At 31.4% G+C, this 26,081-nt stretch overlaps 2 protein-coding genes across 12 annotated transcripts; one reads left to right on the top strand and one right to left on the bottom strand.

The window, feature by feature from the left end:
* Positions 1–1,195: 1,195 nt before the first annotated feature.
* Nt5b (5' nucleotidase B) lies at positions 1,196–19,011 on the bottom strand. 10 transcript variants are annotated; one of them, XM_083089866.1, is made up of 10 exons: positions 18,763–19,011; positions 15,633–15,754; positions 4,383–4,456; positions 4,077–4,290; positions 3,558–3,981; positions 2,964–3,120; positions 2,616–2,856; positions 2,252–2,489; positions 2,035–2,154; positions 1,196–1,906 (listed from the first exon to the last, which is right to left on the bottom strand). In XM_083089866.1, the coding sequence occupies exons 2-10, from the start codon at positions 15,746–15,748 to the stop codon at positions 1,739–1,741; spliced, it is 1,752 nt and encodes a 583-aa protein (XP_082945992.1). In that variant the 5' UTR covers positions 15,749–15,754; positions 18,763–19,011; the 3' UTR covers positions 1,196–1,738. The 10 variants fall into 10 exon arrangements, with proteins under 10 accessions (XP_082945992.1, XP_082945989.1, XP_082945985.1 ...); XM_083089863.1 differs by lacking the exon at positions 18,763–19,011 and adding an exon at positions 18,549–18,695; XM_083089859.1 differs by lacking the exon at positions 18,763–19,011 and adding an exon at positions 17,805–18,177 and having other exon boundaries at positions 1,196–1,903.
* Secs (Sec synthetase) lies at positions 17,807–25,147 on the top strand. Of its 2 annotated transcripts, none has more exons than XM_083089870.1 (6): positions 17,807–18,659; positions 19,867–20,165; positions 20,261–20,534; positions 20,719–21,094; positions 21,332–21,828; positions 22,135–25,147. In XM_083089870.1, the coding sequence occupies exons 2-6, from the start codon at positions 20,052–20,054 to the stop codon at positions 22,398–22,400; spliced, it is 1,527 nt and encodes a 508-aa protein (XP_082945996.1). In that variant the 5' UTR covers positions 17,807–18,659; positions 19,867–20,051; the 3' UTR covers positions 22,401–25,147. The 2 variants fall into 2 exon arrangements, with proteins under 2 accessions (XP_082945996.1, XP_082945995.1); XM_083089869.1 differs by having other exon boundaries at positions 17,807–19,426.
* Positions 25,148–26,081: the final 934 nt, after the last annotated feature.

Here is a 26,081-nt window from a genome sequence, read left to right as displayed (position 1 = left end):
CTGTTACATTATATACAAAGAGAAGTAAAATATTGTCTTAGCCTTTTCCAGCATAAGGCATATGTTTTCTAATACAAGTTCAATAATTAGTTAGTATTTGTTATGAGGAATTAATTACAGTTAATACTTGTTAAGTAGGAAAGTATATGATCAATCGTTTAAAAATTAATTAATTTAAAGAATACAATCGTATATTTTTGTTCTGTACATACTAACTTAAACCACAATTTATTTGGGGTTTGCTACATCTAGTATTTATTTCATCTTTTTCACGCTTCAATATACAGGGTGTCCTAGACCACCCGTACACCCCTTTTCTTTCAAAAACTAAGCATTTTAGAGAAAAACGTTTTCAACAAAAATTGTATGGTTTTGAGGGGAACATAAGATGGTGTCATTGGTTTGACCTTGGATGTCATCGTTAAGGTGAGGTCAAGGACACCTTTAATTTCTTAAATGGAACCACCTATTTTTTATTGCATATTCTTATAGCTTATGTCGAGAGCTTTCCAAAACACTATAATAAAGTATTTTTTCATCAAGTACTTTTCGAGTTATAAGGCTTGAAATAATTTCTTAATTTTACATAAACCATAAAATATCTAGTAAAATATTCATTTTTCGATTATCTTACCTTAATACTTTTATGTACAAAATAATGAGAGGAATCAATTGGTGTAAAGAAAACACAAAATTGTTTCGAAAAAAAAAATGTAATTGTTAATTACAAATTACATTTTTTTTTTCGAAACAATTATGTGTTTTCTTTACACCAATTGATTCCTCACATTGTTCTGTGCATAAAAGTATTAAGGTCAGATAATCGAAAAATCAATATTTTACTAGATATTTTATGTAAAATTAAGAAATTATTTCAAGCCTTATAACTCGAAAAGTACTTGATGAAAAAATACTTTATTATAGTGTTTTGGAAAGCTCTCGACATAAGCTATAAGAATATGCAATAAAAAATAGGTGGTTCCATTTAAAAAATTAAAGGTGTCCTTGACCTCACCTTAACGATGCCATCTAAGGTCAAACCAATGACACCATCTTATGTTCCCCTCAAAACCATACAATTTTTGTCGAAAACGTTTTTCCCTAAAATGCTTAGTTTTTGAAAGAAAAGAGGTGTACGGGTGGTCTAGAACACCCTGTATAAGCTTGTATTACATATAAAAAGAGTGGGCTAGTATTCAATTTTAGAATAAGTTTAATATCGTCAATATTTCTTATTATATCAACACTTTTTTTAATATAATACTCCTTAAGTCTTAATAATAAAATGTAAAGTTACTCAGCATATACAATGCTAAAACAAAGTCTAATACATATTGTGTAATTCAATATCTGAATGTTTCATAATGTGAGCGTTGTGCGCTAATTGTCACATGACTGTCTTGCACAATTCTACTAGAAAATCAAATCTCATTTTTGCACTAACATGATATTTGAAAAATATAAATTTTTCTATATACATACTTTGGAACTAAATAACGTTATTAATGCACACAAGGTCATCATATATTATACTATATAATTCTTTGAAACGTGATATATCTTATTTAATAAGCTATATATTATGTTTTATTCGCAATTCAACTTACAACCGACATGTTTAAAACATAAGATATACCTTATTTAATAAGCTACATGTTATATTTTATTCAATTTTCAATCTATTTCAGTTACATGAGATGATAAAAGTAGTATCTCGTATTTGAAATAAAATATTATTTCAATTACAATTTGCGTTTTTTATACACGTTTTCCCTTGATTAGCTTGTTTCTGTGAATCACTATCTTCATCACTGCAATCCTCATCGTGCGTATGCGTGACGTTACGCGGCGTTTCTGGTCTTGCATGTGGAATTTGACTATTAAAATGATCCACATACAAATTCTTCTAAGTAAAAACATACAAAAGATTACATTTCGAGAATATTTATTATTAAAGCACAATTAATCTGCACTGATCAATTAATATATCAGCTATTTATCATATGACAATAAAATATTGTTTTAAATACTTACGGAAAAAGGTCGATTATGTTCTTCTTCCTCATCTGCCAATTTAAATGTTCTCGAACGGCTTATCATTGGCGTTTCCATGACAAATCTCTGTTCGTGTGCTACTGTACTTTCATGTGGCATCTAAAAATATAATATAATACATACAATTTATAATGTATAAGATATAACATGAGATAAAAGTTGTACATCCAAGTTTATCCCCAAGTTTACAACTTACCAGCATAGCAGGTGCCCTGAACATGTATGAAAAAGGATAATAAATCAGATTCAAGAAAGTCGCCGCATATATATCGGCGTACCTGACGACTTGACTGCTGAAAAACGTTTGTCTACTTCCACTGCGAAACAAGGAACCCATCATGCCATAAGCCAAGTCCATTTTGTGCGTGACATCTCTTATAGATGCGCGTAGCTTAGAGATATCGGGTTTTTCCTTTGTACTACTGTCTAAATTTCTGAATAAGGAGTAAGTGATACGACGACATTAATAAAAACATACAAGTACAGTTCAGATTCATTCTTATTCTGACAAATGATAATATATTAGTATGATCGTGTATATGTATGATTATGTTGCTCACTTGTACATTTCTCCGAGCATAACGTCTAAACTTTGTAATTCGTCGAACAATTGACATTTATCGGTCCAAACGTGCAACTCTTGGACCAATTCAGGGACTATTAAAAATGTCCTCCAACCTCTTATTTTTTTACTTTTTAAGATATCACCAAATATATGATCACCAACATATAACACATCCTTTCCTTTTGCACCAATAAATTCTGTAAACACGTCGCACGAACCTCCTGAATATACTTCCCCTGTTTTAAATAAAATTAATTTGATTACACAATAAAATTTTACTTATAGTTACAAATAAAAAAAAAATTTCTTAAATTATGTTTATCAAATATGTTTGATGTATCACCTGTGTGAAGCGGTCCTTTATGTGTACCAAGTTTTAAAGCACCTGTCCTCGTATCCACTTGTCGCAGAATTGTCCCTTCTCCAAAGAACAATGGCTTTCTGGCATCTACCACAATTGCATCAAAATATGTTTTCCAATCTCTGTACGGTTCATCAGGCTAAAATGAAAGAACATTGCATTTTTACTTTTATTTTACAAATAATACATGGGATGTTTTGTAAAAAGAGATTTCACATGAATGTGTGTACAAAGTATTATGTTGTAAATTTACATGTTTAACCCCCTAGAATGATATTATTACTAATGGGATAATAAGATATACATATTTAAAAAAATGGTATATTAAGTTCATTTGTATAAAAATTTTAATAAATTTTCATAAAAGTTTTAAAAGATTGGTTTGGCTATCTTTGTCGCGATTTTCACAAAATAAACTAACGTCGCTTTAGAGTTGTCATATAATTTTTTAAATTATTTATTTTTAATTCCTCTGCCTCTTATATATATGTACTTTATTCATACTTCATCAATTCGTGTGAAACAACTAATTTTTAAAACATGTAATAGAATATAAACAAGAGAGAAAAAACATACCCTTGCACCATGTGGAAAATCGAATAAATAAGTCATAATTTTATTCGTGAAAACATAATCACTGTTAGTTAATAAAAATACTTTCGCTCCGCTCTCTCGGATTCTCGCAAGAAACATGGGCAATCGCTCGTCCTTCTTTACGTACTCGTCCAAATTCTCGATTGTCTTTGTCTTTAGATTACCGTGGAGGTGTATCCAATCTACCGCATTTCTGACATCCTGAAATATACTTTTAAAGCTCATAGTGAGCTCACCTTCTTTCACTCCAGTTTTTTCTCGGCTAAATTGCGGCGAATTTGTGAAAAAGTCTATCAGACAGGCTAGCAAATAGGTTTCCGGTAGATTGAATAAAGTATTGAGCACATAAACTCTAGACTCATCTAATTGTAGGAATTTGTTTGGATAAAGTTCATAGACCTGAGAACTGAAATAAAACAAATCAAGCAGAAAGTGAGGAATAAGAAATTGTTACACAAATTGTACAAAAAAAGAGTGAAATATAATATTTTTATCTCTTACTGTTTTAAGAACTCGAAACCATGGACACAAACTAAGATGTTTCCATAAGCATCTACTTTTAAAAGATTTCCATACAAGGTATCGAACCATAATCCACGAACGGGAAAACTGGGATCGTATTCGAAGGCCTTGATTTCCTGAGGATATCCCAAAGATACTAGACGATCCTTGAGCAGATTAAAACCCAATTGCTCGTACTGCGGTGATTTGTACTCTAAAACGTTCAGTACAATGTAATATATGTAATATTTTTCATTTATTTTTTCTTCTTTAAAAGAAAAGATATATTTATCGCGAAATAATCACCTGCCAATGTGTAATCCATGTCAAAGCCATAAAACTTGATATTTTCCAAGTGAAGACTTCGATTGACGAAGATTCTGTAAGAAGAAAATTTGTCGATTGAGAACCATGATAAATTAATTATATTGATTTACGCTGAAAAATATGTGATTAATTTAATGTAATGAAAAGAATTTGGCGAGTTCTATTGTGTCTGTGGTGACGATTTGTTGCGAGAGAGCGAAATACGATTCTCTCAAAATTTTCCTGCTGATATAAAAACGATAACCTTGGTAGTATCAGAATCAATTTTTGTGACTATGTCTTATATTGTCTCTCTGTGCATGTATGAAACATTTACTTTCGTTTTTTACTAACATTTAAAGCGGAAGATTATATTAAATTTAACAAGTAAGTATACTAATGAAATATTGTGTGGGCCATTGAATAACAAATAATTGCTATTTTCTTCTTCTTTTTTTATCTTTATAATAAATTTGCATCAATTATTATCAAAAAGGATCATATATTCTAAAATTAAATCTCTCTCTCTTTCCTTTCCTTTCATACACACACCATACACATACACACACATATACCCAGACACACGCACTCGATACAATTTAATTCAATTTCCTCATAGTTAATAATGAAATAATGAGTCTTTCAATTACACTCGCAAAAGATTTATTTTAAACTTATTATTAATTTTAATTTAATATTTTGACCTTAAAATTTTATATTTAATATTTTATTATCTAATTAGGAGAAAAATTTAAATCTAGATAAATTTTATTTAGCATATATTAAATTGAACATTCCTTGAAAAAGTCAAGCATCAGGAATTTTGTGCAAAGGATTCTGCTGAGAAAATTCACGCAAACTATAATGATTGTTTTCAATATGCAATGTTGTTGAATTAATTTTATCTTGAAACGTGTATAAGATGACAAATATGAGCTGCTTATCTTTGTTCGAAGCATTTGGGAATTATGCATTTTAAAATTGATGCATGTTCTCATGCAATTCGACTTTCAAATATTCTTCAAGTACCAAAAATAAACTTTACGACATTTTTGTATAACATTAATTGCGATCACGAATTGACGGTTAAAGTTCAACACGAACAGTTCATTTCTCTATATCATAATTCCCTGAAATTCTTTTATCTTTACAATGAAATAAAAAAAACTTGAAATTTTTAATAGGAAATTATAAGATTAACGAGTCAGACACGCTTAATAAAAATAATTATTAACACAAAAATATGATTTAAAGAGACATTGAAACAGAAAGAGAAAGAGAGAGAAATCGTCGTTACAATTTGTATTAGCTAATATTTTTTTCTTGATATTACAATCGAATTTCTTTTTTCGTTAATTATTTTTCCTGGAATTTATAGAAAAAATAATTAACGAAATAAACTAAACTAAAGTGAAGAAACGGACAACTTACTCATTCTGCACGCAATATCGCGGATTCACAAAATTCGCAGTTGGCGAGGCATCGTCGTTTGTATTCTTCAACCACATTTTTCGCGAAATATCAACTAATCATCGATATCCTACGATCGATTTGCAGTTTTGTTATCCAACCATAATACAGAGCTTATACAGTAAAATCACAATTAAAGAAATAAATCGTACAATGTGAAACAAAACATGTCTAGAAGAAATTTTCCATTTTCAATTTTTTAACAACATATACAATCAATATAACATAATATAACGATACGGAAAGAGATGAAATCGCCAAAGAAAAAGAAAATATCGCCGATATCAGCTGATAAAATGATTTAAATTATAGTTATACACGCGTGCACGTAAAAGAAATGTATGTTGAAAAGAAAGATGCATGTATATGTGCACATAAGAGAATTTTTTCCATGACAAACTTTCTCAACGTATTACGTAGATCATTCTCTGGATCCGAATATGACCACCGATTATTCTCTAATAACACACTCACTCAGTCGATTAAAGCTTTCAATTCGTATTACCGCGATATTAATGACAATACAGTAAAAGTAGCACATCGGAAGGAATGACAACGGGCGTGTGTGAAAGGCGTTACTTTGTTGGAAAAACGACAATGATGTTGCTCGCTCAATGACCATACGTCAACTGGTCTGTGGCGAGTCGTCGGAGTCGATTAATACGCAACGATAGGAGCTAATTCATCGTCTTCCGGACACAAACCTCCCCAAATCAACGATTGTACAACGTGTGCATGAATGTGTACAAGCTTTACCAAGCGATTAAAACGAAATATATGTGTGTGTGTGTGTGTGTGTGTGTGTGTGTGCGCGCGCGTGCAATTGACGTATACGTATGTAGGATGCACTTTACCTACTACAGTAGTGATAATTATTTTGGTGCGCATCAATATTAAGCGACGCGTTAATCGTCTCTGTGTTGTTTCCTTTTTTTTTTCTTCCAATACACTCAAGTATATAATGAGAGATATAAAACAAGTTGATCGTACTTTTATCAATAGGCGGTATTTGGCGAATCTTGCAGGGAGCGATAACACGCGAAAACAGCAAACACGCAAATCTATCCAAGTGAATCATATCACCTTGTGCTTGGTACATGTATGAGGAGTAGGCCAGTCTAATATTAGGATTGCTCGAAATCGTCGATTTCGATTTTACATGCAATCTATATGTTTTCGAACAAACTTAAAGTCGGACGTTTAACTCGTTTAACAATCGAACATGACCGAAAATTATATGTACCTATTTGTATGGCAGCGTGACCTAAATATATATCACGTCAAAAAATTTATGCCTATTTATCCTATTATTAACTATCGTCAAACGTAATTATTAAAATCAGATGTGTAGGTGTGGGCGCGTGCGCGCGCGCGAGCCTTGGAAAATCTTGAATAAATGATTGTGTTTAATGCTAAATTTATTCATTCTTTAGTATTATACATATCACATGCGTAATCAGAGACGAAAAAAAGTAAATATAAGTATATATATAAGTATATATTATAAATAATATATATAATAATAATATATTATAAATAATATATGTAAAAAGTATAAAATGTCAGCGTATGTCATTGTGCAACTTAATAAATATTCCTGTCAGATTTCAAGGTGTAGAAAAAGATATATAAATATACAATTCATGTACAGAATTTCCGAGGATGAATACGAAGAATTTTTTCTCAAAATTATTTTTTTGCAAGGTCATTAAAGTTAACTTTTAACAAAACTGTATTTTAATTTCTTGTATATTGCAGCTGAAATCGAGATAAATTTAATTGTGTATCACATCTATCTATATATCTATTTATGTAGAGATGTTGACGGGGGTCCCGTTGATCAATTTTTCACGTACGTAATCTTACTCGAGTACTCATTTAATTCTTCTTGGCACGATTTTCTTTTATCTCACGTTCCGATAATATAGATTTTTAGTTAAATCGGTCAGACTCTGCACAAGAGGATGCGTTCATATTGGAATGAAAGTCACACGTATACGTATCGTACTTTCACTGATTATTTATTCACGGTATCTATAGTGCGGTGTTTACGTGACATTTGCATAAAATCATATTTTAACAATAATTTCCGAGCTAATTTATTTAACACTAATCGTAAATATATAATTTTTAACTTGAAATATTCAATGGATATTATTTAATCAAGTTTTTTTTAAATGAGATTTAAGTTGAGTTATTTGGACTTCGCTTCAACAGTCAATAGATGAAAAAAATATAGAAAAAATCCGAAATGTGTATGTACACGTGTGTCTGTATTTACTTTTATTATTAATTACCAATTCTGTTTAACATAAATCGATCGTTATTCGAACAATAGTAGTTAAAATGTGATAAAGCATTTATCATTTATTAGAGTAACGTTAATAATTTGTTGCACGACGTGAATGCATTATGCGTGCGTTTATAATGCGTGATTTCAATATGAGAAATGTTGCTCAACAAATGTCGGCCACTAACATGAAACAAGTTGTGTTCATTGCATAAGTCTCGTCGTTGGTAAGTTCACAATTCAATGGTAGATAAAGACGGTCATGACGGAATAGTCACATGTACATGAATATCCTAAAAAAAATATCTCTTTAACAGTAATAATCTAAATTTTCAAAAAAAAAAATATATATATGAGAGAGAGAGAGAGAGAGAGAAAGAATTTATTGGAGAGAGAAAGAGGGAAGATGTTATATAAAATAAAAAAATGTAGAAATTGATAAAAAAATGATTTTAGTTACATCATCTCATAAATGTATGTATAAAACTTCATTTTATTAGATCCCAAGATTTATCTACTGAGAATTAATATAAACTAGTCAAATTGATGAAGTAACCTGCGTATCTATTATTTCTTTCTCTTTTTAGATCATATCTGATAAAAAGATTGGTTAAAATTGCGCAATCATAGTATTCTTAATCTCTCAATCAGAGATTGTTGATATATATATTTATATATGTGAGTGTGTGTGTTGTGTTTTATACACATTAATTATTCTGGAAAATCTAACAAGAGAAACACTACTTTATTATAGCGACACATATGAGGCAATATGTTGTTTGGTCACATTAGAACGTTAGTTATCGCTATCTGCTTACCGAAAGAAATTTGTTTGCACAATACACTGGAAGTTTTCAGTCATTTTATCACAATTATCTTACAAATGCATCTTGATAGTTTTTGGCGGATTATAATGTACATACAATAAAACATGAAAAGTGCCATAGATAATTTTTTTAAAAGTCAATTCGCAATTATAATTGTCTCGTTACATCATAAATTAATTAAATGTATAAATTCAATAAAAAGTGTTAATTTGATTAATTTAAAGTATGTATAAATTAGTATACATATATGTGAATTAATTTCTTTTGTTAATTTCAAGTAATAAATGGATTTTATTAATTTAATACTAATTTTATATTAATATGTATTTCATCAGAGAAACGAAAGAAAGAGAGAGAGAGAGAGAAAAACTTATACAATACTTTGTTTTCTCGTTTATAAAAAATATTTTTTTCAACATTTAATAAATGACAATGAGAATATCCATGAGAATTATGAGCAACGTCGAAAATGATTGCACGCAATGAAATAACTGCCGGTAGTATAATAAAGTCCTACGAAAGATTGTTAAGCACATTATTGTCGTGTAAGGACAAACCCCTTCATTATCTAATAATACTATGAATACTATTGAGTGCACGAATTTATTGCAATTAATCTCTATTCTCTCTAAACTATCTATTCTCTTTAAATTTTAATTCATTTCCTGTCATTTGTGCTATTCTCTAAAAACTACTAAAGATACTACTTTCACTAGCGTGAATCAGTGTATTATCACTGAAAACCAGTAAATACTCACTGATTACAAGCAGTTATAAGTACAGCACTGATTACAGTGGTAATACACTGATTCACTTTTAGAGAGTACACTACTACAGCCAATTAAAAAGATTTATTTTATATCTTTCACTTATTTGGTTTTCAAGGAATTGATCTTTATGTGTGAGATTTGGATCTTTTTTTTTATAAAGAGTCCCTTGTATAAAAACACAATGAAAACAAGACATATGTATATATATGAATAAAAACCAACAAACTTTGTTTAACAAAAACATAAAATCAGATTTAATTAGATCCATTTAAAGAAAAAAAATCTTTATTTTTTGAGTATTGTAATAACTTTTTATTGCTATAGGTGAACATTTTTTATAATAATAAAATCTGTAAAAAGCTCTATATACTAGTCTAAATGTCGAATTCGAAGCAATAATCGATCGCAAATAATGTCTCGAAATGCACATCTCAGAGCTCTTTTGAACCCACGTTATATAGTTCCATACGAATTCATTGAACTAAGCGCGTATTATCGAGAGATATATTTTCTCAGAATATGTAAAATCCCTTATTTTTTCGATGTACAAACAAAATTTATCATTGTTTGTTCGTGAGTTATGGATAAGCTAAATGACTTCAATAGCATAAACGGTAATCGCATTGCAATATTACATAATATTCTAACAATAAGAAACGATATCTTGGACGGAATGAGAAATAAAATGGGTTAAAATTAGGTTTAAAACTCTACATTACTGACCCGGGGCCAAATTCTATAATTGGAATAAAGCGAAAGGTTTGCGCGAGATAAACACCGGTCTTATATGTCAAATACCGATCCTCGAGATCGTGTCGTCACATATTGATAACACCACGGAAATTGGTCCGCTTTAATCTCACTTAATGGAAAATCCTAGATTTACCTGTGGCCCGACTCGCGTTTATCAGGGCGAGCGCCGTGAATGCCCTCGTTGTAGCTATCCAGATCTTGTTCGCTACGATCGTTCCTCGTCAGTCCTACGTTAAGGCCGAGCATCGTACGGTGAATCGATTCCTCGGAAAATACGTTCGAATCATCCGGAAATCGCACTCTCGGTCCTACACCGTGAAATTCGAGTCGTTTTTTTTTCGTTATGATTAAAGGATTCGCAATAATTAAGTAAATCACAAAATGCATATCTCTTCATATTAGCAACCTCTTATGATAAAATTTCGTATGATAAAAATACTACGTCTTTGATGAAAAGAAGAATGTAAGATAAAAAGTTCGAATCTACGTTACTTGGAATTATATTCTACAATTCAAATATAGCAAAAAATTCGCGTAGAGAAATGAATTATGTATTTCATACTTGAGATCTAAAATAAATTTGACAGATCCTGGACTTGTTCCATTACAATCAACTCTTCAATTCGCTTCTGAAAAAACGCGATTTAAATAAAAATAATAATTTTGCGTATCGCTAATTAGCAAGATATCTCGTGCGGCTTATCTCTTTAAATGTTTCTTCTATCGCAGAGTAGCTGTGTTTTTCAGAGCAAATTCAAAGACCGATTACAACGACTTATTGAGAGACAGATTAGCGCGATAATATGCATTAAATTAATTTAATTTTAAATTAATTTTAAATTAATTCTTCCTTTGTATCTGTAGCTATACAGAGTGTCCCATTTTAATCGATCACCCCGAATAACTTTTTTAATTTTGATTGTAGAAAAAAATGTTTCAGACAAAAGTTATATGGCTTGAAGGGGGCCATCAGATGGTGGCAATGATTTGACCTTGGATAGTCATTTGAAGGTCACGTGAAGGTCACCGTCAATTTCTTAAATGGAACTCTCTATTTTTTATTGCATATTCTTGTAGCTTATCCCGAGAGCTTTCCAAAACACTATAATAAAATATTTTTCCCTCAAGTACTTTTTGAGTTATAAGGCTTGAAATCATTTTTTAATTTTACATAAACCGTAAAATATCTTGTAAAATATTCATTTTTCGATTATCTTACCTTAATACTTTTATGTACAAAATAATGAGAGGAATCAATTGGTGTAAAGAAAACACATAATTGTTTCGAAGAAAAAATATGTAATTTGCAATTAACAATTACATATTTTTTCTTAAAAATAACTATGTTTTTCTTTACACCAATTAATTCCTCTCATTATTTTGTACATAAAAGTATTGAGGTAAGATAATCGAAAAATGAATATTTTACAAGATATTTTACGGTTTATGTAAAATTAAGAAATGATTTCAAGCCTTATAACTCAAAAAGTACTTGAGGGAAAAATATTTTATTATAGTGTTTTGGAAAGCTCTCGAGATAAGCTACAAGAATGTGTAATGAAAAATAAGGGGTTCCGTTTGAGAAATTAAAGGTAACTTTCGCGTGATCTTCAAAAGACCATCCAAGGTCAAATAATTGTCACCATCTTATGTCCCCCTTGAAACCATATAACTTTTGTCTGAAACGTTTTTTTCCACAATCAAAATTAAAAAAGTTATTCGGGGTGATCGATTAAAATGGGACACCCTGTGTATTAGATCTATATCTATCTACATAACTAGATTGGTTTATCATACAATAATTTTAATGATATTAAAGATACAGAATCTCCTTTTAAAGTTGACAAACTTTTGCCTCTAGATGAAAGTTTCTATTAATGTCAATAACAATTGTTGACAATGCAAATTTTTTTAGTAATTGCATAATATTTCTTTAAATTATAATCTTCTTTTGCGTGAAATTTTTATGCTAAATTAATATTATAGATACAGATAAAGTTACGACTCGAGAAAAATAATCAAAAAATAACCAAGTAGATTTCAAATATAATTAAGTTAGAATATAATCGAAACATGTATGAGACTAGTTATTGGCTAGAAAATAACAAGCAGAATATTTCGAGGTTTGACTGAGCATAAACTAGTTATCATTTACTGATATCCATTTGACCTGATTAGTTTCTGGATATTTTCCAACTAGAAAATGCTTTTATTAACACAACTTTAGTTATTAAAATATAAACTTATTTATATACTTTTTGATTAGTAGTCATCTAGATATGATTTTATTCAAACAGAATTTTTTATCCAATTATCAAACAATTGTTGTTTAGTAAATCCAAAAAAAAGTAAAAAATATTTTTGATTATTCCGTTTTATTTTCTTTATATCGTACGAGAAAAAAAGTAAAAATTTATTACACGACTTTTTTTTTCTGTCATGATACTTTATCACCATTTTCTGATATTAATTAAAAATTTATGAAAATACATTAAGCAAGTGTAATTAGCGGTTTTAAAATTATTAATTTGGTCATTTTTAATTATTGTTTAACCTAATACTTAAAAGATGTCTAAACTACGAGAAAAATTCAATTTTCATATAATATGTAACAGTATTCGAAAAAAAAATAATTACCTATAGTGACGTCCGCTGACGTGATGACCACGTCGACGTTTTGACGATTCATAGCGAATTAATGACGATGCAAATCGCCGATTTCCGAAAGCTCAAACAAATGAGATGTATCGTGAAAACTGATCGCTGATAGTACTTTCCTTAACTCTGCGTCCATGCGAATGACAATGTCGTAATGACGGAATGGAACAACGACTTTTGGTCGAGTCGTCAAACACGATTCTTTTTCTTATTCTCTCTCTCTCTTCCTGGCACAGCAAAATGATAAGGACGCATCAGATCAACCGCAAGGGTCATTTGCGTGTCGATGACGATAACGATGAAGAAGAAAGGAATCGTGATTCACTTCCACATTAATATACAGAAGCGTCAAGTCGGGATAGATTTTTTCAGATCAGGAGATGTAGCGAGAGTGAATCAAAAATAGGCTTCCTGTAACAAACGTTACAGATGCGTTTTGCTATCTTTGACCTTGAAAAATTAAGAAAGGCTATACACATAAGTGTTTAGATGTGTATTTTAGAATGTGAGATGTAAAATCCCGTGGCCTTAGCAAAAGATAATGCATGCGTCTGTGCATTATTTTTAATTATACATGTTATTTCGAAATTATTAATTTCTTGTAAATTTCTTTAACTTTTTTTTATCAAGCAATTATTATTTTTAAACAGAGAATTTGAATTTAGTACAGCAATTTTTGTCAAGGTTTGACATAAAGGAGACTATAAATATTCTATAAATATTCATCTTAAAAATTGTATCTGCTTTTTAATTGTTTAAAAAAATGTGTATTTTTCTCTATGCTCCTTACTCAAATAGATATTTATTCGAAAGTGTAGTATTTTCAGCCGAAATTTTTACCTTCACTGAAAAAAATATTTTGCTGATAGATAAATTCCTAGGTATCACAATAAAAAACTTATCGCTATTGTTTGTATTTGCTAGAACACTGTTCATAATATAAAAGAAAAACGAATTCATTATTTAGTAAATTAAGACTTTCTAACAAATTTCAGTCTCATTGCCAAATATTAATCAATTAGATAAATATGAGTTTCAATGATAGAGCTAGAATGATTTTTGTGAAAAACGATTTTTCTGTATATTACGCAGTTAAACTCTCTCTCTCTCTCTCTCTCTCTCTCTCTCTCTTATAACAAATATATAACAAATCTGATTAACATAGACTGGCGCCACGGAGACTTTTTTTTTAATTTTTTAAACTTTTTTATCATTAATAGTTCAGATATAAATTCTATTTCTATCTCTGTCATATAGATTAATTAAGTGCAAAACATATGCGATATCACAATATTTGCTGATCATTTATACATCTTATAACAATTAATTTTTCGTATTCAGAAAATTGTTGCTCGTCGATGCCATTGCACGATCATTTTTAAGTGCTTCTTATAATTATTTGTGTATCAAATCCATATTTTCCGCCGATATTAGCATAGATGCGAAAGAAGAAGAGGAAATGCGCCAAATATATATTTTTACAATCCCGAAATATATCGAGGGCAAAGTGTATCATTTAAACGAGTTATTTTCGTAAGATACATATGAATTCACTTTCGAAAATGCGTGGAATTTGTATTTTTGATGCTGTCGCAAATATTAGAACGAATCGATATTAATTTGCAAATATTAAAAGCATAGTAATATAACCTGCTCTTTTTGGCATTTTTTCGACTATTAATCAAAATTTCAAAATAATTTAAAATCTCATTGATGACATTACTTAAAAAGTGTTAGTTGATAATAAATTTTGATTGAATAAATATAAAGCTTTTGAATCAGCAATCTCGATATTTGAAATATGTATTAGTTTTTTTTTTCAAAAATATACAATAGCATTTATAAATGTATACAAAAAATTCCACGTACATTTACGATTATATATTATGTGAATAAACATAAATTATTATATTTGTAATCTATAAATACATTCTGACATTTTTCAAAAATATTTCATTATCGAAAACAAAGTTCTTACTTCAAATATATTGATAATCATTAAGCGTTACTTGCGAGCATGTACATTTTGTCCAATGTATCAAAAGTTTATTAGAAAGATACATTCGACATATATTTTATACACCTACATACACACATATGTATGTAGGCTTTTACATATAAAAAAAATCATTTTTAGAATAAGCATCATAAATTAAATATTTGCGCGCGTAAGAAAATTTTAAACTATTCTCTTTACCGATTATAGGTATTAATGTTTACTGTTGTACTGTTTTATCTACTTTTTAATCTTGTGTAAAATGTTTTATACGCATTCGACGCTATTAAAAATTGATAGGCACCTTTGTTCTGCGCGAATCATAATATATGTATCTAGATATTTATTTTCAATACGTGTACATAGATTATGAATATTTAAAATAAATATACGTTTGTCTCAACAGTATCGATTTTTCGACATAAAGGTAAAGATGTATGTTACATATATACGTAAACAGATATGAAAAAACAGATACACACTAACCTTTGGCTGGCTTGTCGGTACCATTTTTTGTTACCACTCGGATCATTCTCCTGTTGCGATGTAGTAAGCTCCGAGCTCTCCTGATCTCCATGCGCGTTACAATTTTCGAGCTCCATGATTAGCTGTAAAAAAATTTATACAACATTCGACTTGTATATAATCGTTTAATAAAATTTTTCTCTAAATATACTTGATGCTCTTTTTGAAAAAATGGTAAATTAGTAAAAGATTTATCACAAATATTTAATATTAATTAATTTAATATTAATTAAAATTCTTTCCAAGTAACGCTGATATAAAAATTTGTTCATTATCATTGATTTATATGCAAATTACATATTAAAATTACTGAAAAATCTGACAAAAGCCACGGTATCAGCATAATGATAGTTATATATTGTTTATCGATAAATTTGGCACGACTGCTTTGAATACCGCATCGTCATACGTAGAAATTAAATTTTTACGAGATGATATAAACAATATATACTTTTGTACAAGTGTTACTCATAAAAATGAAGAAAAGGAAAAGATTCGACAATGTCAATGTCTCTCCAGATCGTCACGAATAAATAAATATTATAAAAAGATCATTTTCCCATGTCTCTTTCTCTCTTTCTCCCTCTCTCTCTCTTTCTACAGCAATATAAAATGTAATTAAAAATACAAAATTACATCCGTTTTTTTGTGATTCATAATTAATAAAGATATTACAGCGCTCGTGGCGTTATCAGTTTCGCGGCGTTATCATGGCAATTATCAAAACGGATTAATCCGTTCTTCAATGTATTTTTTTTATGTGAGAAGCGTATGAGAGGAAGTTAAACAACTCGTTCTCGTGCTCATTTCATGTAAGAATAATCGTCAATATTATGTAGATCCAAAGCAAAAATGAACTTTCATTCTCCTACCTTGGTGGCAAGTATCTTTATCGCATGCTTTTATGATGATCGTCATAAAAACTGATGATTCTCGACACTAACACCGATCTGTCATCCGAATATTTGACAGAGTGTCGCAACCTTACCCTCACCACCGCCTCGCGCGATGCAGATTCACTGCGTACTGAGGTCAATTCACTGAACTATGATAAATTCGGTCGCAGGTATGCCAATCGGACATAGGGAAAAGTCCCTAAAGCGCGTCTAACACGCGCGGCTCAATTCGGGCGGAAGGAAGAATTAAATGACATCTGCACAATTGGAAAATACTAATTATGATAATATGACAGAAACAGAATATTGATAATTTGTGTGAGGCATATATGTTTGCGATCAGTCTGTTCGTAAATCCTGCACCTCTAAATCCGGATCTACAATAGATGTAGTAAACTTCAAGCTGTGAAATTAATCAATTATATTCAATTATTCTTTTTGCATTCAATTGCGATTGGTTAATTATCTTACGACTTGAAGTTTACTACACCTATTGTAAATCCGGCCTAAGAGCGTACTCCGACATAAGTTTCGGAGCATTTGATTGACCGATTGGAGCAAAGAAATCTTATCTCCCTAGTCCCGATTGGTTACTCGAACGAATCGAAATTTTTAGCGTCAAATAAAATACACCACGAGTTGAGCATATCGATCAGTGTTGCCAATCGATATATATATATATATTTCTTATATCGTCGCGATACATATCACGCGTACATACATATATACATTGTTATAATTAATATAAAGGAGGAAAATGGTGGAGATTCGCACAGAGATAAAATTGACTCTAGAAAATTAAAAATTTGTTACAGTATTTACATTCTTGGACAATTATAGCGCGATAAATTACAATATTTAAAAAAGTCAAATAAATTATTTCCTACCCCGTGTATATTCTTTAAAAAAAAATTAAAGTTTAAAAATGCACATGTAAAATTATTTCTAAAAGTAATTTAGAAAATTATTAGAAAGCGTTACGCGACATGAAAGCTCAAGGAAAGAAAAGAATTAGAGAAGGGCATTAAGTCGCTTTTACTTGAAGCTTGCGGCGTGCAAAGAACGTGCGGCATAAATAGGGTATGAGAAGATGTAAAGTTGATATAAGATCGTAATACATAATATATATGTGTATATATATATATATATATATATACATATACATATATATGTATGTATGTTTTATGTATGTATGTATACATGTACATGTATATATACATATGCATTTAATATGCACCTGTCGGATAGTCGAGGCGCGAATAACACGCGAAGCACCCTGACCTGTAAGAGCGACGTCGGCGACGTCGACGTCGGCGTCGTCAGCGGCTGCGACAGCGGACGAGGTCGTCCGTAGCGAGGTCGCCGTAGACCCGTCGGCCCGTCGTCGAGCGAACGTCGTCGACGAAGCGATCCACGGAATAGCCGGAATAGGAGGAGGAGGTAAAAAGCCGTGCCTCGCGGTTCTCGCGAGCCTCCACCACGCGTACGCGCTCCTCATCCTCGTCGTACTCGTCGATCGACGACGATTGAGCCGTGGCGATCGAGGGGCGCACGACGGACGTGTCGCCGCCGCATTTCAACGATTACGTCTCGCTCGCTCATCGCTATTGCGTAAAATTAATCCTATTTAGTCGGCGACCTCGCGGACGTGACATAACCTACGAATCGTAAAGTATCGCGAATTTCCCCCTCCCCTTGCCACTTTTCCCTTCCCCCCCGCCTCTGGCTCCGACTCCGACGACCTCGAGAGGGCGAGAGCGAGAGCGAGAGTCCGTTCTGCCCGTTTCGAGTCGAGCATCGCCGCGTCGCGCGAGATAGTTTCCGGGAAACTAATCCCTCTCGTTACCCTTGGTGCGGTATCTCGACGAGGGAAGCAGCGATACGCGTCGTCGCGGGTGTATCGCGGGTGTCGCGCGCGAGGCCGAGAAGAATGCGACGCGGCAACGCTCCCGTCGCCGTCGCGTCGCGTGGCCCAACCTACTTTTGATTCGTGCGAGTCGCTCCGAGTCACCGTCGAGTCTCCGACATGTGTCCGCGGTGATGCTCGGGGCTCTCCTCCAGCAGTGTATTCGTCGACAGTGAACGGTTCCGGGTATCGCACGCACCGACGCACCCCCCCGCGCGCGCGCGCGCGCGGCGCCTCGCCCCGCCCCGCCTCACCTCGCCTCACTTCGCCCCGCCCCGCCTCGCCTCACCTCGCTTCGCCTCGCCTCGTCTCGTCCGCTGCATCTCGAACGGGTATGGAATTTTGCGCGACGACAATCCGATGAACTTGGCACGTCGACATAACCTTTAAACCGCAACGACCGTGATATCGTCGTTTCCTCGTTTCTCTCGCGCGCTCCTCGAGTCCTCGTTAATCGGCAGAGATTGTCGTTCTCGCGCGATCGCGTCGAGATACTTATCGTCGCCCGATCGGGCTCTCTTTTACTCTCGGCGGACCGAAAGAAATCGCAACCGCCCGTCAAGACACACGGCTGTCACGGCTTCGATTCGCTACCTGCTTGCGCGCGTTTCATTTTATCGCGAATCTTCATTCATTCGTTGCTACTTTATTCTCCTAGTATTTTACATACATACATACAACATATATACATACATACATGCACTACGTGTTTGTCGTATTGTATTTGACAATGTTCAGTTTGATTCTGTTCTGTATACTTTTGTTTTCGCGCGACGTTATATCGAGAATACAATCAGTTTTGTACCTTTAAGTTTACGATTGAGACGTATTAATAAATTTTGTTCTTCACGCAACAAATTTGTGTTTTTATTTCGTCGACTCACACACTCTCGTACTCGTGTCACCTTCCATTTTTCCTTCATATCAATCTCGCACAGTCTTGTATATTATTCGTAAGTACCTATATGCGTTAAAGAGGAATCGCACACTTGTGTCCGCTTTGTTGTTGCGTTAGGTATAAATACATAATTTTCACCAAACCAACCGATTGCAATCTCGTTTTAAAATTGTCGCGAAATATACATTTCTAATCGGATCTTCATATTGAGCGTACACAAAGCGACTAGTGTAAATAAAGTCCATTTTTTTTATTATTATTTATATAAACATTTTGTGCGTAATCGAGTAAAATAATATAATTCGTCGCAAGACGTTTGTCTGCGATCAATCTCCGAGTTTCTATCGCTTACCACTTTTCCACTTGCACCGCTCACCCCTTTTGTTTCTTCACAAAATTACGCGATCGTGTAATTACGCCTATATGCCATACTTATATATGCTTTTTCGCTCTTATTAATTTTCTCACTCGCTTATAAATCTTGTGAATGTGAAGCAATGCGGAAGCAGCGCGAGACAAGTGGTAAACAATAGAGTGTAAAGTAAAGACCAGAGCGAATCGGAGAATATTACTGTGATCGTTATCCATCGTTACTACTGCTAATCAAAGAGCGATGGTGTACTGAGAGATTAAACTTGAATTTGCGGAGAACTAGATAATTGAGACAATTCTTCGAGAAAATGAATAATCAAGCGTTCAGTTTGGCGGAGAGGCTCATACCTTCGACTTATGTGCAACAAGGTTTAAACGCGAAAAAATCTCGCGAGAATCTCATACGGCATTTTATCGAACATGTAAGTCGTAAATAATAACAAAGCTCATTATACATAGATATATATAAGACAAAATTGATATACTTTTCTCATGGCATAATGTTTACCTCCAACAGCGGAAATGGCCGGAAGAAGGTTGGGACGATGCAACGATAGAAGCGTTTCTGTCGGATCTATCGCAAATGGATAGCAATAATTTCCCCTCAAATTGTAGCGTTGGCGAACGCGAAGCGAGAATTGTATCAAATATCGTCGCGAGGCGACACTTTCGCATGGGACACGGCATAGGCAGATCCGGTGATCTAGAAGAAGTACAACCCAAAGCTGCTGGTAGCAGTTTAATGTATAAATTAACAAATTCCTTAGTGCTCGAAGTTATACGATATATGGGTACGCGAAATACATTTATTATAAACTTTATTTATTCGTAACTTTTGTCTCTCTCTTTTCTGTTTTATTAGTCTCATCACCGAGAACTATATGCATACAAAGAAAAGGGACAAATTTCCTTATTAATATTAATTATAGTAAATTTTACACGCATCTGTAACAAAAATGTACCCTTTGATTGCAGGGGTGAAGAGTATAGCGGGTTGCTTTCTATCCCCAATGGCTACAGGAATGAGCCTAGTTTTATGTATGCTAACACTTAAGCAAGACAGACCACGAGCGAAATACGTTTTATGGCCTAGAATCGATCAAAAATCTAGCTTCAAATCTATAATCACAGCCGGCTTAGAACCCATAGTTATCGAAATGCAAATAATAGGAGACGAATTGAAAACCGACATGCAAAGACTCGAAGCTCAAATGGCGGCTTTAGGCGAAAGTGTCGCTTGTGTACTTACAACAACCAGTTGCTTCGCACCCAGAGCGTGCGATTCTGTAGATGCTATCGCAGCCCTCTGCAGTCAATATAATATACCGCATTTGGTAAACAATGCATATGGGTAAGTCGAAAGATGTATCGTTCTTTTCAATCTCTATTCTTCTAGTTTGATGTCTCGGTACTAAAACAACTAGGGCCATTTTTTTAATTTGAAACGTTTTTTACTCGAAATTTTATTAAATATTTTTTATTCGAAAACGATAGAATGTTATTGGCTATTTTAGTTTCGAGATATTAAACAGAATACTCCTATTAAAAGTTATATTTTACTAAATATATTGCACTATACTCCTAAAAGCTTGCAGAGTACAAGATGCATGCATCTCATACAAGAAGCATCGAGAAAGGGTCGTGTAGATGCCTTTGTTCAAAGTACGGACAAGAACTTTCTAGTTCCAGTGGGTGGTGCTGTCATAGGTTCCTTTGACAAGACTCTCTTGGATCGCATATCGAAAATGTATCCGGGACGTGCGAGTGCGAGTTCCGTTATGGATGTAATGATAACGCTATTGAGTCTTGGAATGGCAGGGTACAAACAATTGATTGCTCAACGTAAGGAAATGTATTCTTATCTGAAAGAGGAATTGGGAAAATTAGCAACGAGACATGGAGAAAGGCTCTTGGATACTAAGGGCAATCCGATATCCATGGCTATGACTCTTCAGTGTCTAAGTCATCAACATGACAACAAGCAAGTTACTATGCTAGGATCAGTGCTATTTCTGCGTAATGTTAGCGGTACTAGAGTAATAACGACAACAGATTCTAAGCACATTGTTTCACATAAATTTGAAGGTACATACTTTAAAGCATAATTTATACATAATATTTTCTAAAAATATACACATTAAGTTTTTAAGATATTGTAATTTTTTTTAAATAGTTCAATTATATAGATGGTATAATTTTTTTCATATACAGACGTCCACATACAATTATACTATATTTTATATATCATATATATATGTATAGAGAAATATTCCTTGTAAATATCATATAATTGAGCAGCTATTTTAAATTTACTTTGTCGTACATTATTATCTTTGTCAAAGGTAATTTCCATTTTGTAATTTTATATTTTTGTTCCACTTACTAAAATAGGCTGGGGCGCACACAACAGCAACTACAGAGTTCCGTATCTAACTGCTGCAGCAGCATTAGGTATGAAGAGATCTGATGTGGATGCATTTATACAAAGATTGGATAAAGCTTTAACAAAAGTAAGGAGGCGTTCAGCGCCAGTAACACCTACCGCTTCGCTCGCCGGTTCTAGCATCAATGGAGATGCAGGTGGTACTGGTGGACCAGGAGAATCTAGCACAGCCTCAACTAGTCGTGCAAGTAGCAAAGATAGTTTGAGAAAATGAACCGTAATCAACGCAACTGGCCAGTCTAACCAGCATATTAATATCAATTTGTAAGTAATTTATCGCTTACAAATTGGTATCTATAGCATGTTTCTAGGGAATGTAATTTGGCAGACACACAAAATTGTATTTATTTGTATATCGACCACGTGTTTATATATTGACAAAAGTTATATGAAATCTGAAACAACATTAAAAATTTGAAGCTTTTTGGAATTTAAAAGCACTTCAACAAATTATGTAAAATATTTCCTATGGAATGTAAAGAAAAATATATGAAAAAATTCCTCTCTAAAACATGATAATGAAACAGTGATCTATATCAATTTTCATAGACACATGCTAGATACAAATATGCTGATTTGTCTGACCATTTGCGTTGAGATATTGTCAATTTAAACCATATACCAAAAAAGGATGACTTATGTTTCACAAACATTAAAGAGATCATCAAAATATTTGAGAAAAACGAAAAATAAAAAAGACACAAACACACAAAGCATACTAGAATTCTTATGGCTCTATTTCACAAGAGATTTAAGTGATAGCGCTGGCCGCCGATTTAATAAAGTTAATGTGTTCTTTGTTAAAATGTACATGCTATTTATTTATTTTATTGAATATATTATATTTAATATTTACTAAGAGACATATATAAATAAGAATATAGGAAATGCTGAATTCTTATATTTCTTTTCACTTTATTGAGCTTCTTAATATAGTTTGATATAAAAATGTAAGACAGAAAGAAAAATAGAAAACATGTATTAATCAAAATAAATTTTTTGTATGCTTGCGTGCTTTATAAACTTTTTCCTCTTTTAAGGAGCAAGTATAAAACTTACAATTTTATCAATGTAGCAGTATTCATTATTCACTAATTGTTTATATTTGTTATGATATTATATTGAGACCTTTGATTTTTTTAAAGCAATTATTTCACTGGTATATGCTTAATTAAATTGATTTTTTATCAATCAATTAGTATTATAAATTTTTGTATCATATATAATTTATCATCTTTAAATGCAAAGACTTTGTGCATGAAATCAATTTTTTTTTCATTCTTACTTAAACAGAATATATTTGTATTTATGACATTAGTAAAAAAAACATATTATCTGTGAAAAAAAGAAAGCTGTAGTAAAATGTTTATGTGGGAATTATACACTATTATAGGAAAGTATATGACAAAATTTAGGGGTGCATAGTACACAATGACGCAACATGATATACGAAAATGTTGCATTGGATTTACAAAAAAAAAAAAAACTGTAATATCTTCGTATATATAGACATTGTATGGTGATTTATTGTAAAAATGATAAGAATTTGGGATATAATATTGTATTACTGTTTTGTTTTCAATGCCAATAGTGTTATTTTAAATTGTGTATTCTATAATAGAGTATATCGGAGCTAGAAGTATATTACGTGAATATAAATATTGTTTCAAATATTTAGCATATTTTGCAAACAAATTGATAACATCGATTTACCACTACACCCAAACTAATTCACATTCACACACATATTTATACATACAAAAAAGATAATTCATATTTGCACAATTTATTGCATATATATGAAGGATAGTTTATTTAAAATTTTATGCAATTTAGAAAATTATATATCAAAGATGTATTTATGAATATTTAATGAAGAGATGAAGAAAAATGAAATTGATAGTGGGATTTTACAAATACACAATTCCCTTATCAATATTGTGTTAATGTTGTTAAAATTTTATTAAACATATATAATTTATGTGCCTGACACACTCTTTTTAGATTAGACATGTATTGTATTGCTTATTTATGATTAAAATATTTGTAAATTACTTTTTTTATGTGTATAAGAGTATAAAATTAATTATTAATTATTAATATCTCATTGATATATTGATAATAGTGCACGATCCTAAATTGTCAAAATTTTCGGAATATATTATAAAATTATAAGGAAAAAAACAGTGATACACAGATTAGCATTTAATTAAATGCTTAGTTATAATAGCTTATTAGGATGACAAATGTTAATCAAGATTTTGTGAGAAGCTCCTAGTAATATTTATCATTATTCGATACATTATCCTACTAATAATTATAGATTTATATTATATTTCTAAATTAATTATACTCACTATATCCTTTATAACAAAAATACTTCTTTAACATATATATGTATATGTATGCAAGTATACTTTTCTTTTTTAAAATCTATTACAATTTAGAGAGTGTTCTATATTTCTCTTTAGCCATCCTTTATCAATGGATTACGTTTGGATTTATATATAAATGTACACAAAGAGAGAGAAAGAGAGTTACATTATATATTGCATATTCCAGCTTTAAATTGTATGAAAAATTTCCTTTTCACACACATATTGTTTATTTTTATTTCACAAGGACGAATATTACATATACAGAAGAAATCTAGGATGTAGTAAAAGAAATTGCAAGATTACTGTTATAAGATGATCATATATATAACGCTACAATAGGAAATATGTACATTGACGTTGTTTAATAAAGATTAATATATGTATATATATATATATATATATATATATATATATATATATATATATATGTATAATATACATACATATATTAATATATTAATTGAATATAGAGCAATTTTTATATCAAGCATCATATGTATCTTGATGTATTCAAATGCTCTATTACAGAAATGATTAATTAATTTATATAATTTATGTTAATGAATTTATATTGCGCATTAAAAAAAACACTCATTATATACATAAATATGTATATATATATATATATATATATATATATATATATATATATATATATTAAACACTTATTCTTTAATTTATATATCATATTAAATTATTTTATATATCAGATATTAAATCTTCTTGAAGAACAATAAACAAATCATCCTATATGCATGTATATATGTATATATACATATGCATATATGTAATGATAATAGATATTCTTTAGAACAAACATACAATCTTATAACTCGTACTGGTAATATTCCTATGTAAATAAAGAAATTATCACATTTGATTTTTGTCCACATTTCCAGTTTGGTTTTGTACAATGAACAGCTTATTTTTATATACATTGTTAAGCTTTTCACCCAACAACGACATATATATGTGCATCTAATTTTCCTTTTTAATTTTCACGTCCGATATTTGAACATTTTTCATCATTATTGTCTTTTGTAATGATAAATAATATTCTAACAGATAGACAGCGAATGTGTTGATTCAAAGTGCACCTACCTGTTTTCATAAGAATAATGTATTTATGTAAGGAATAATATACAAAGAGATATGCCAACATCGATTCTTATGATATATATTATTAATTTAGCACATTGGTATATATTGTGTGTGTGTGTGCAACGTAATTACGGCTTATTAAATAAATATAAATACACACACACATACACATGCAAACAAGATAATTATTCACATACAACTGTGTTTTGAAAAAGAAACACATTTGGGGGTTTTTAATATATATCTAAAAAGTACACTTTTTGCTGACATTGTATATACGTGGTTGTTTTAACAACAAAATTTTTCATGACTCATTTAAGATATGTAAAAGTTTCACAGCCACATAATTAAGCTAAGCACAACAATATAGGCATTGATATATATTGCCTATCTGCCTATATATATTGCATATGCTA

This window comes from Camponotus vicinus, unplaced genomic scaffold, assembly GCF_025532165.1.
Source record: "Camponotus vicinus isolate PSW18456_S1 unplaced genomic scaffold, iyCamVici1.0 SCAF_2, whole genome shotgun sequence".
Classification (NCBI taxonomy): Eukaryota; Metazoa; Arthropoda; class Insecta; order Hymenoptera; family Formicidae; genus Camponotus; species Camponotus vicinus.
This window is presented reverse-complemented; position numbering and strand designations above follow the sequence as displayed.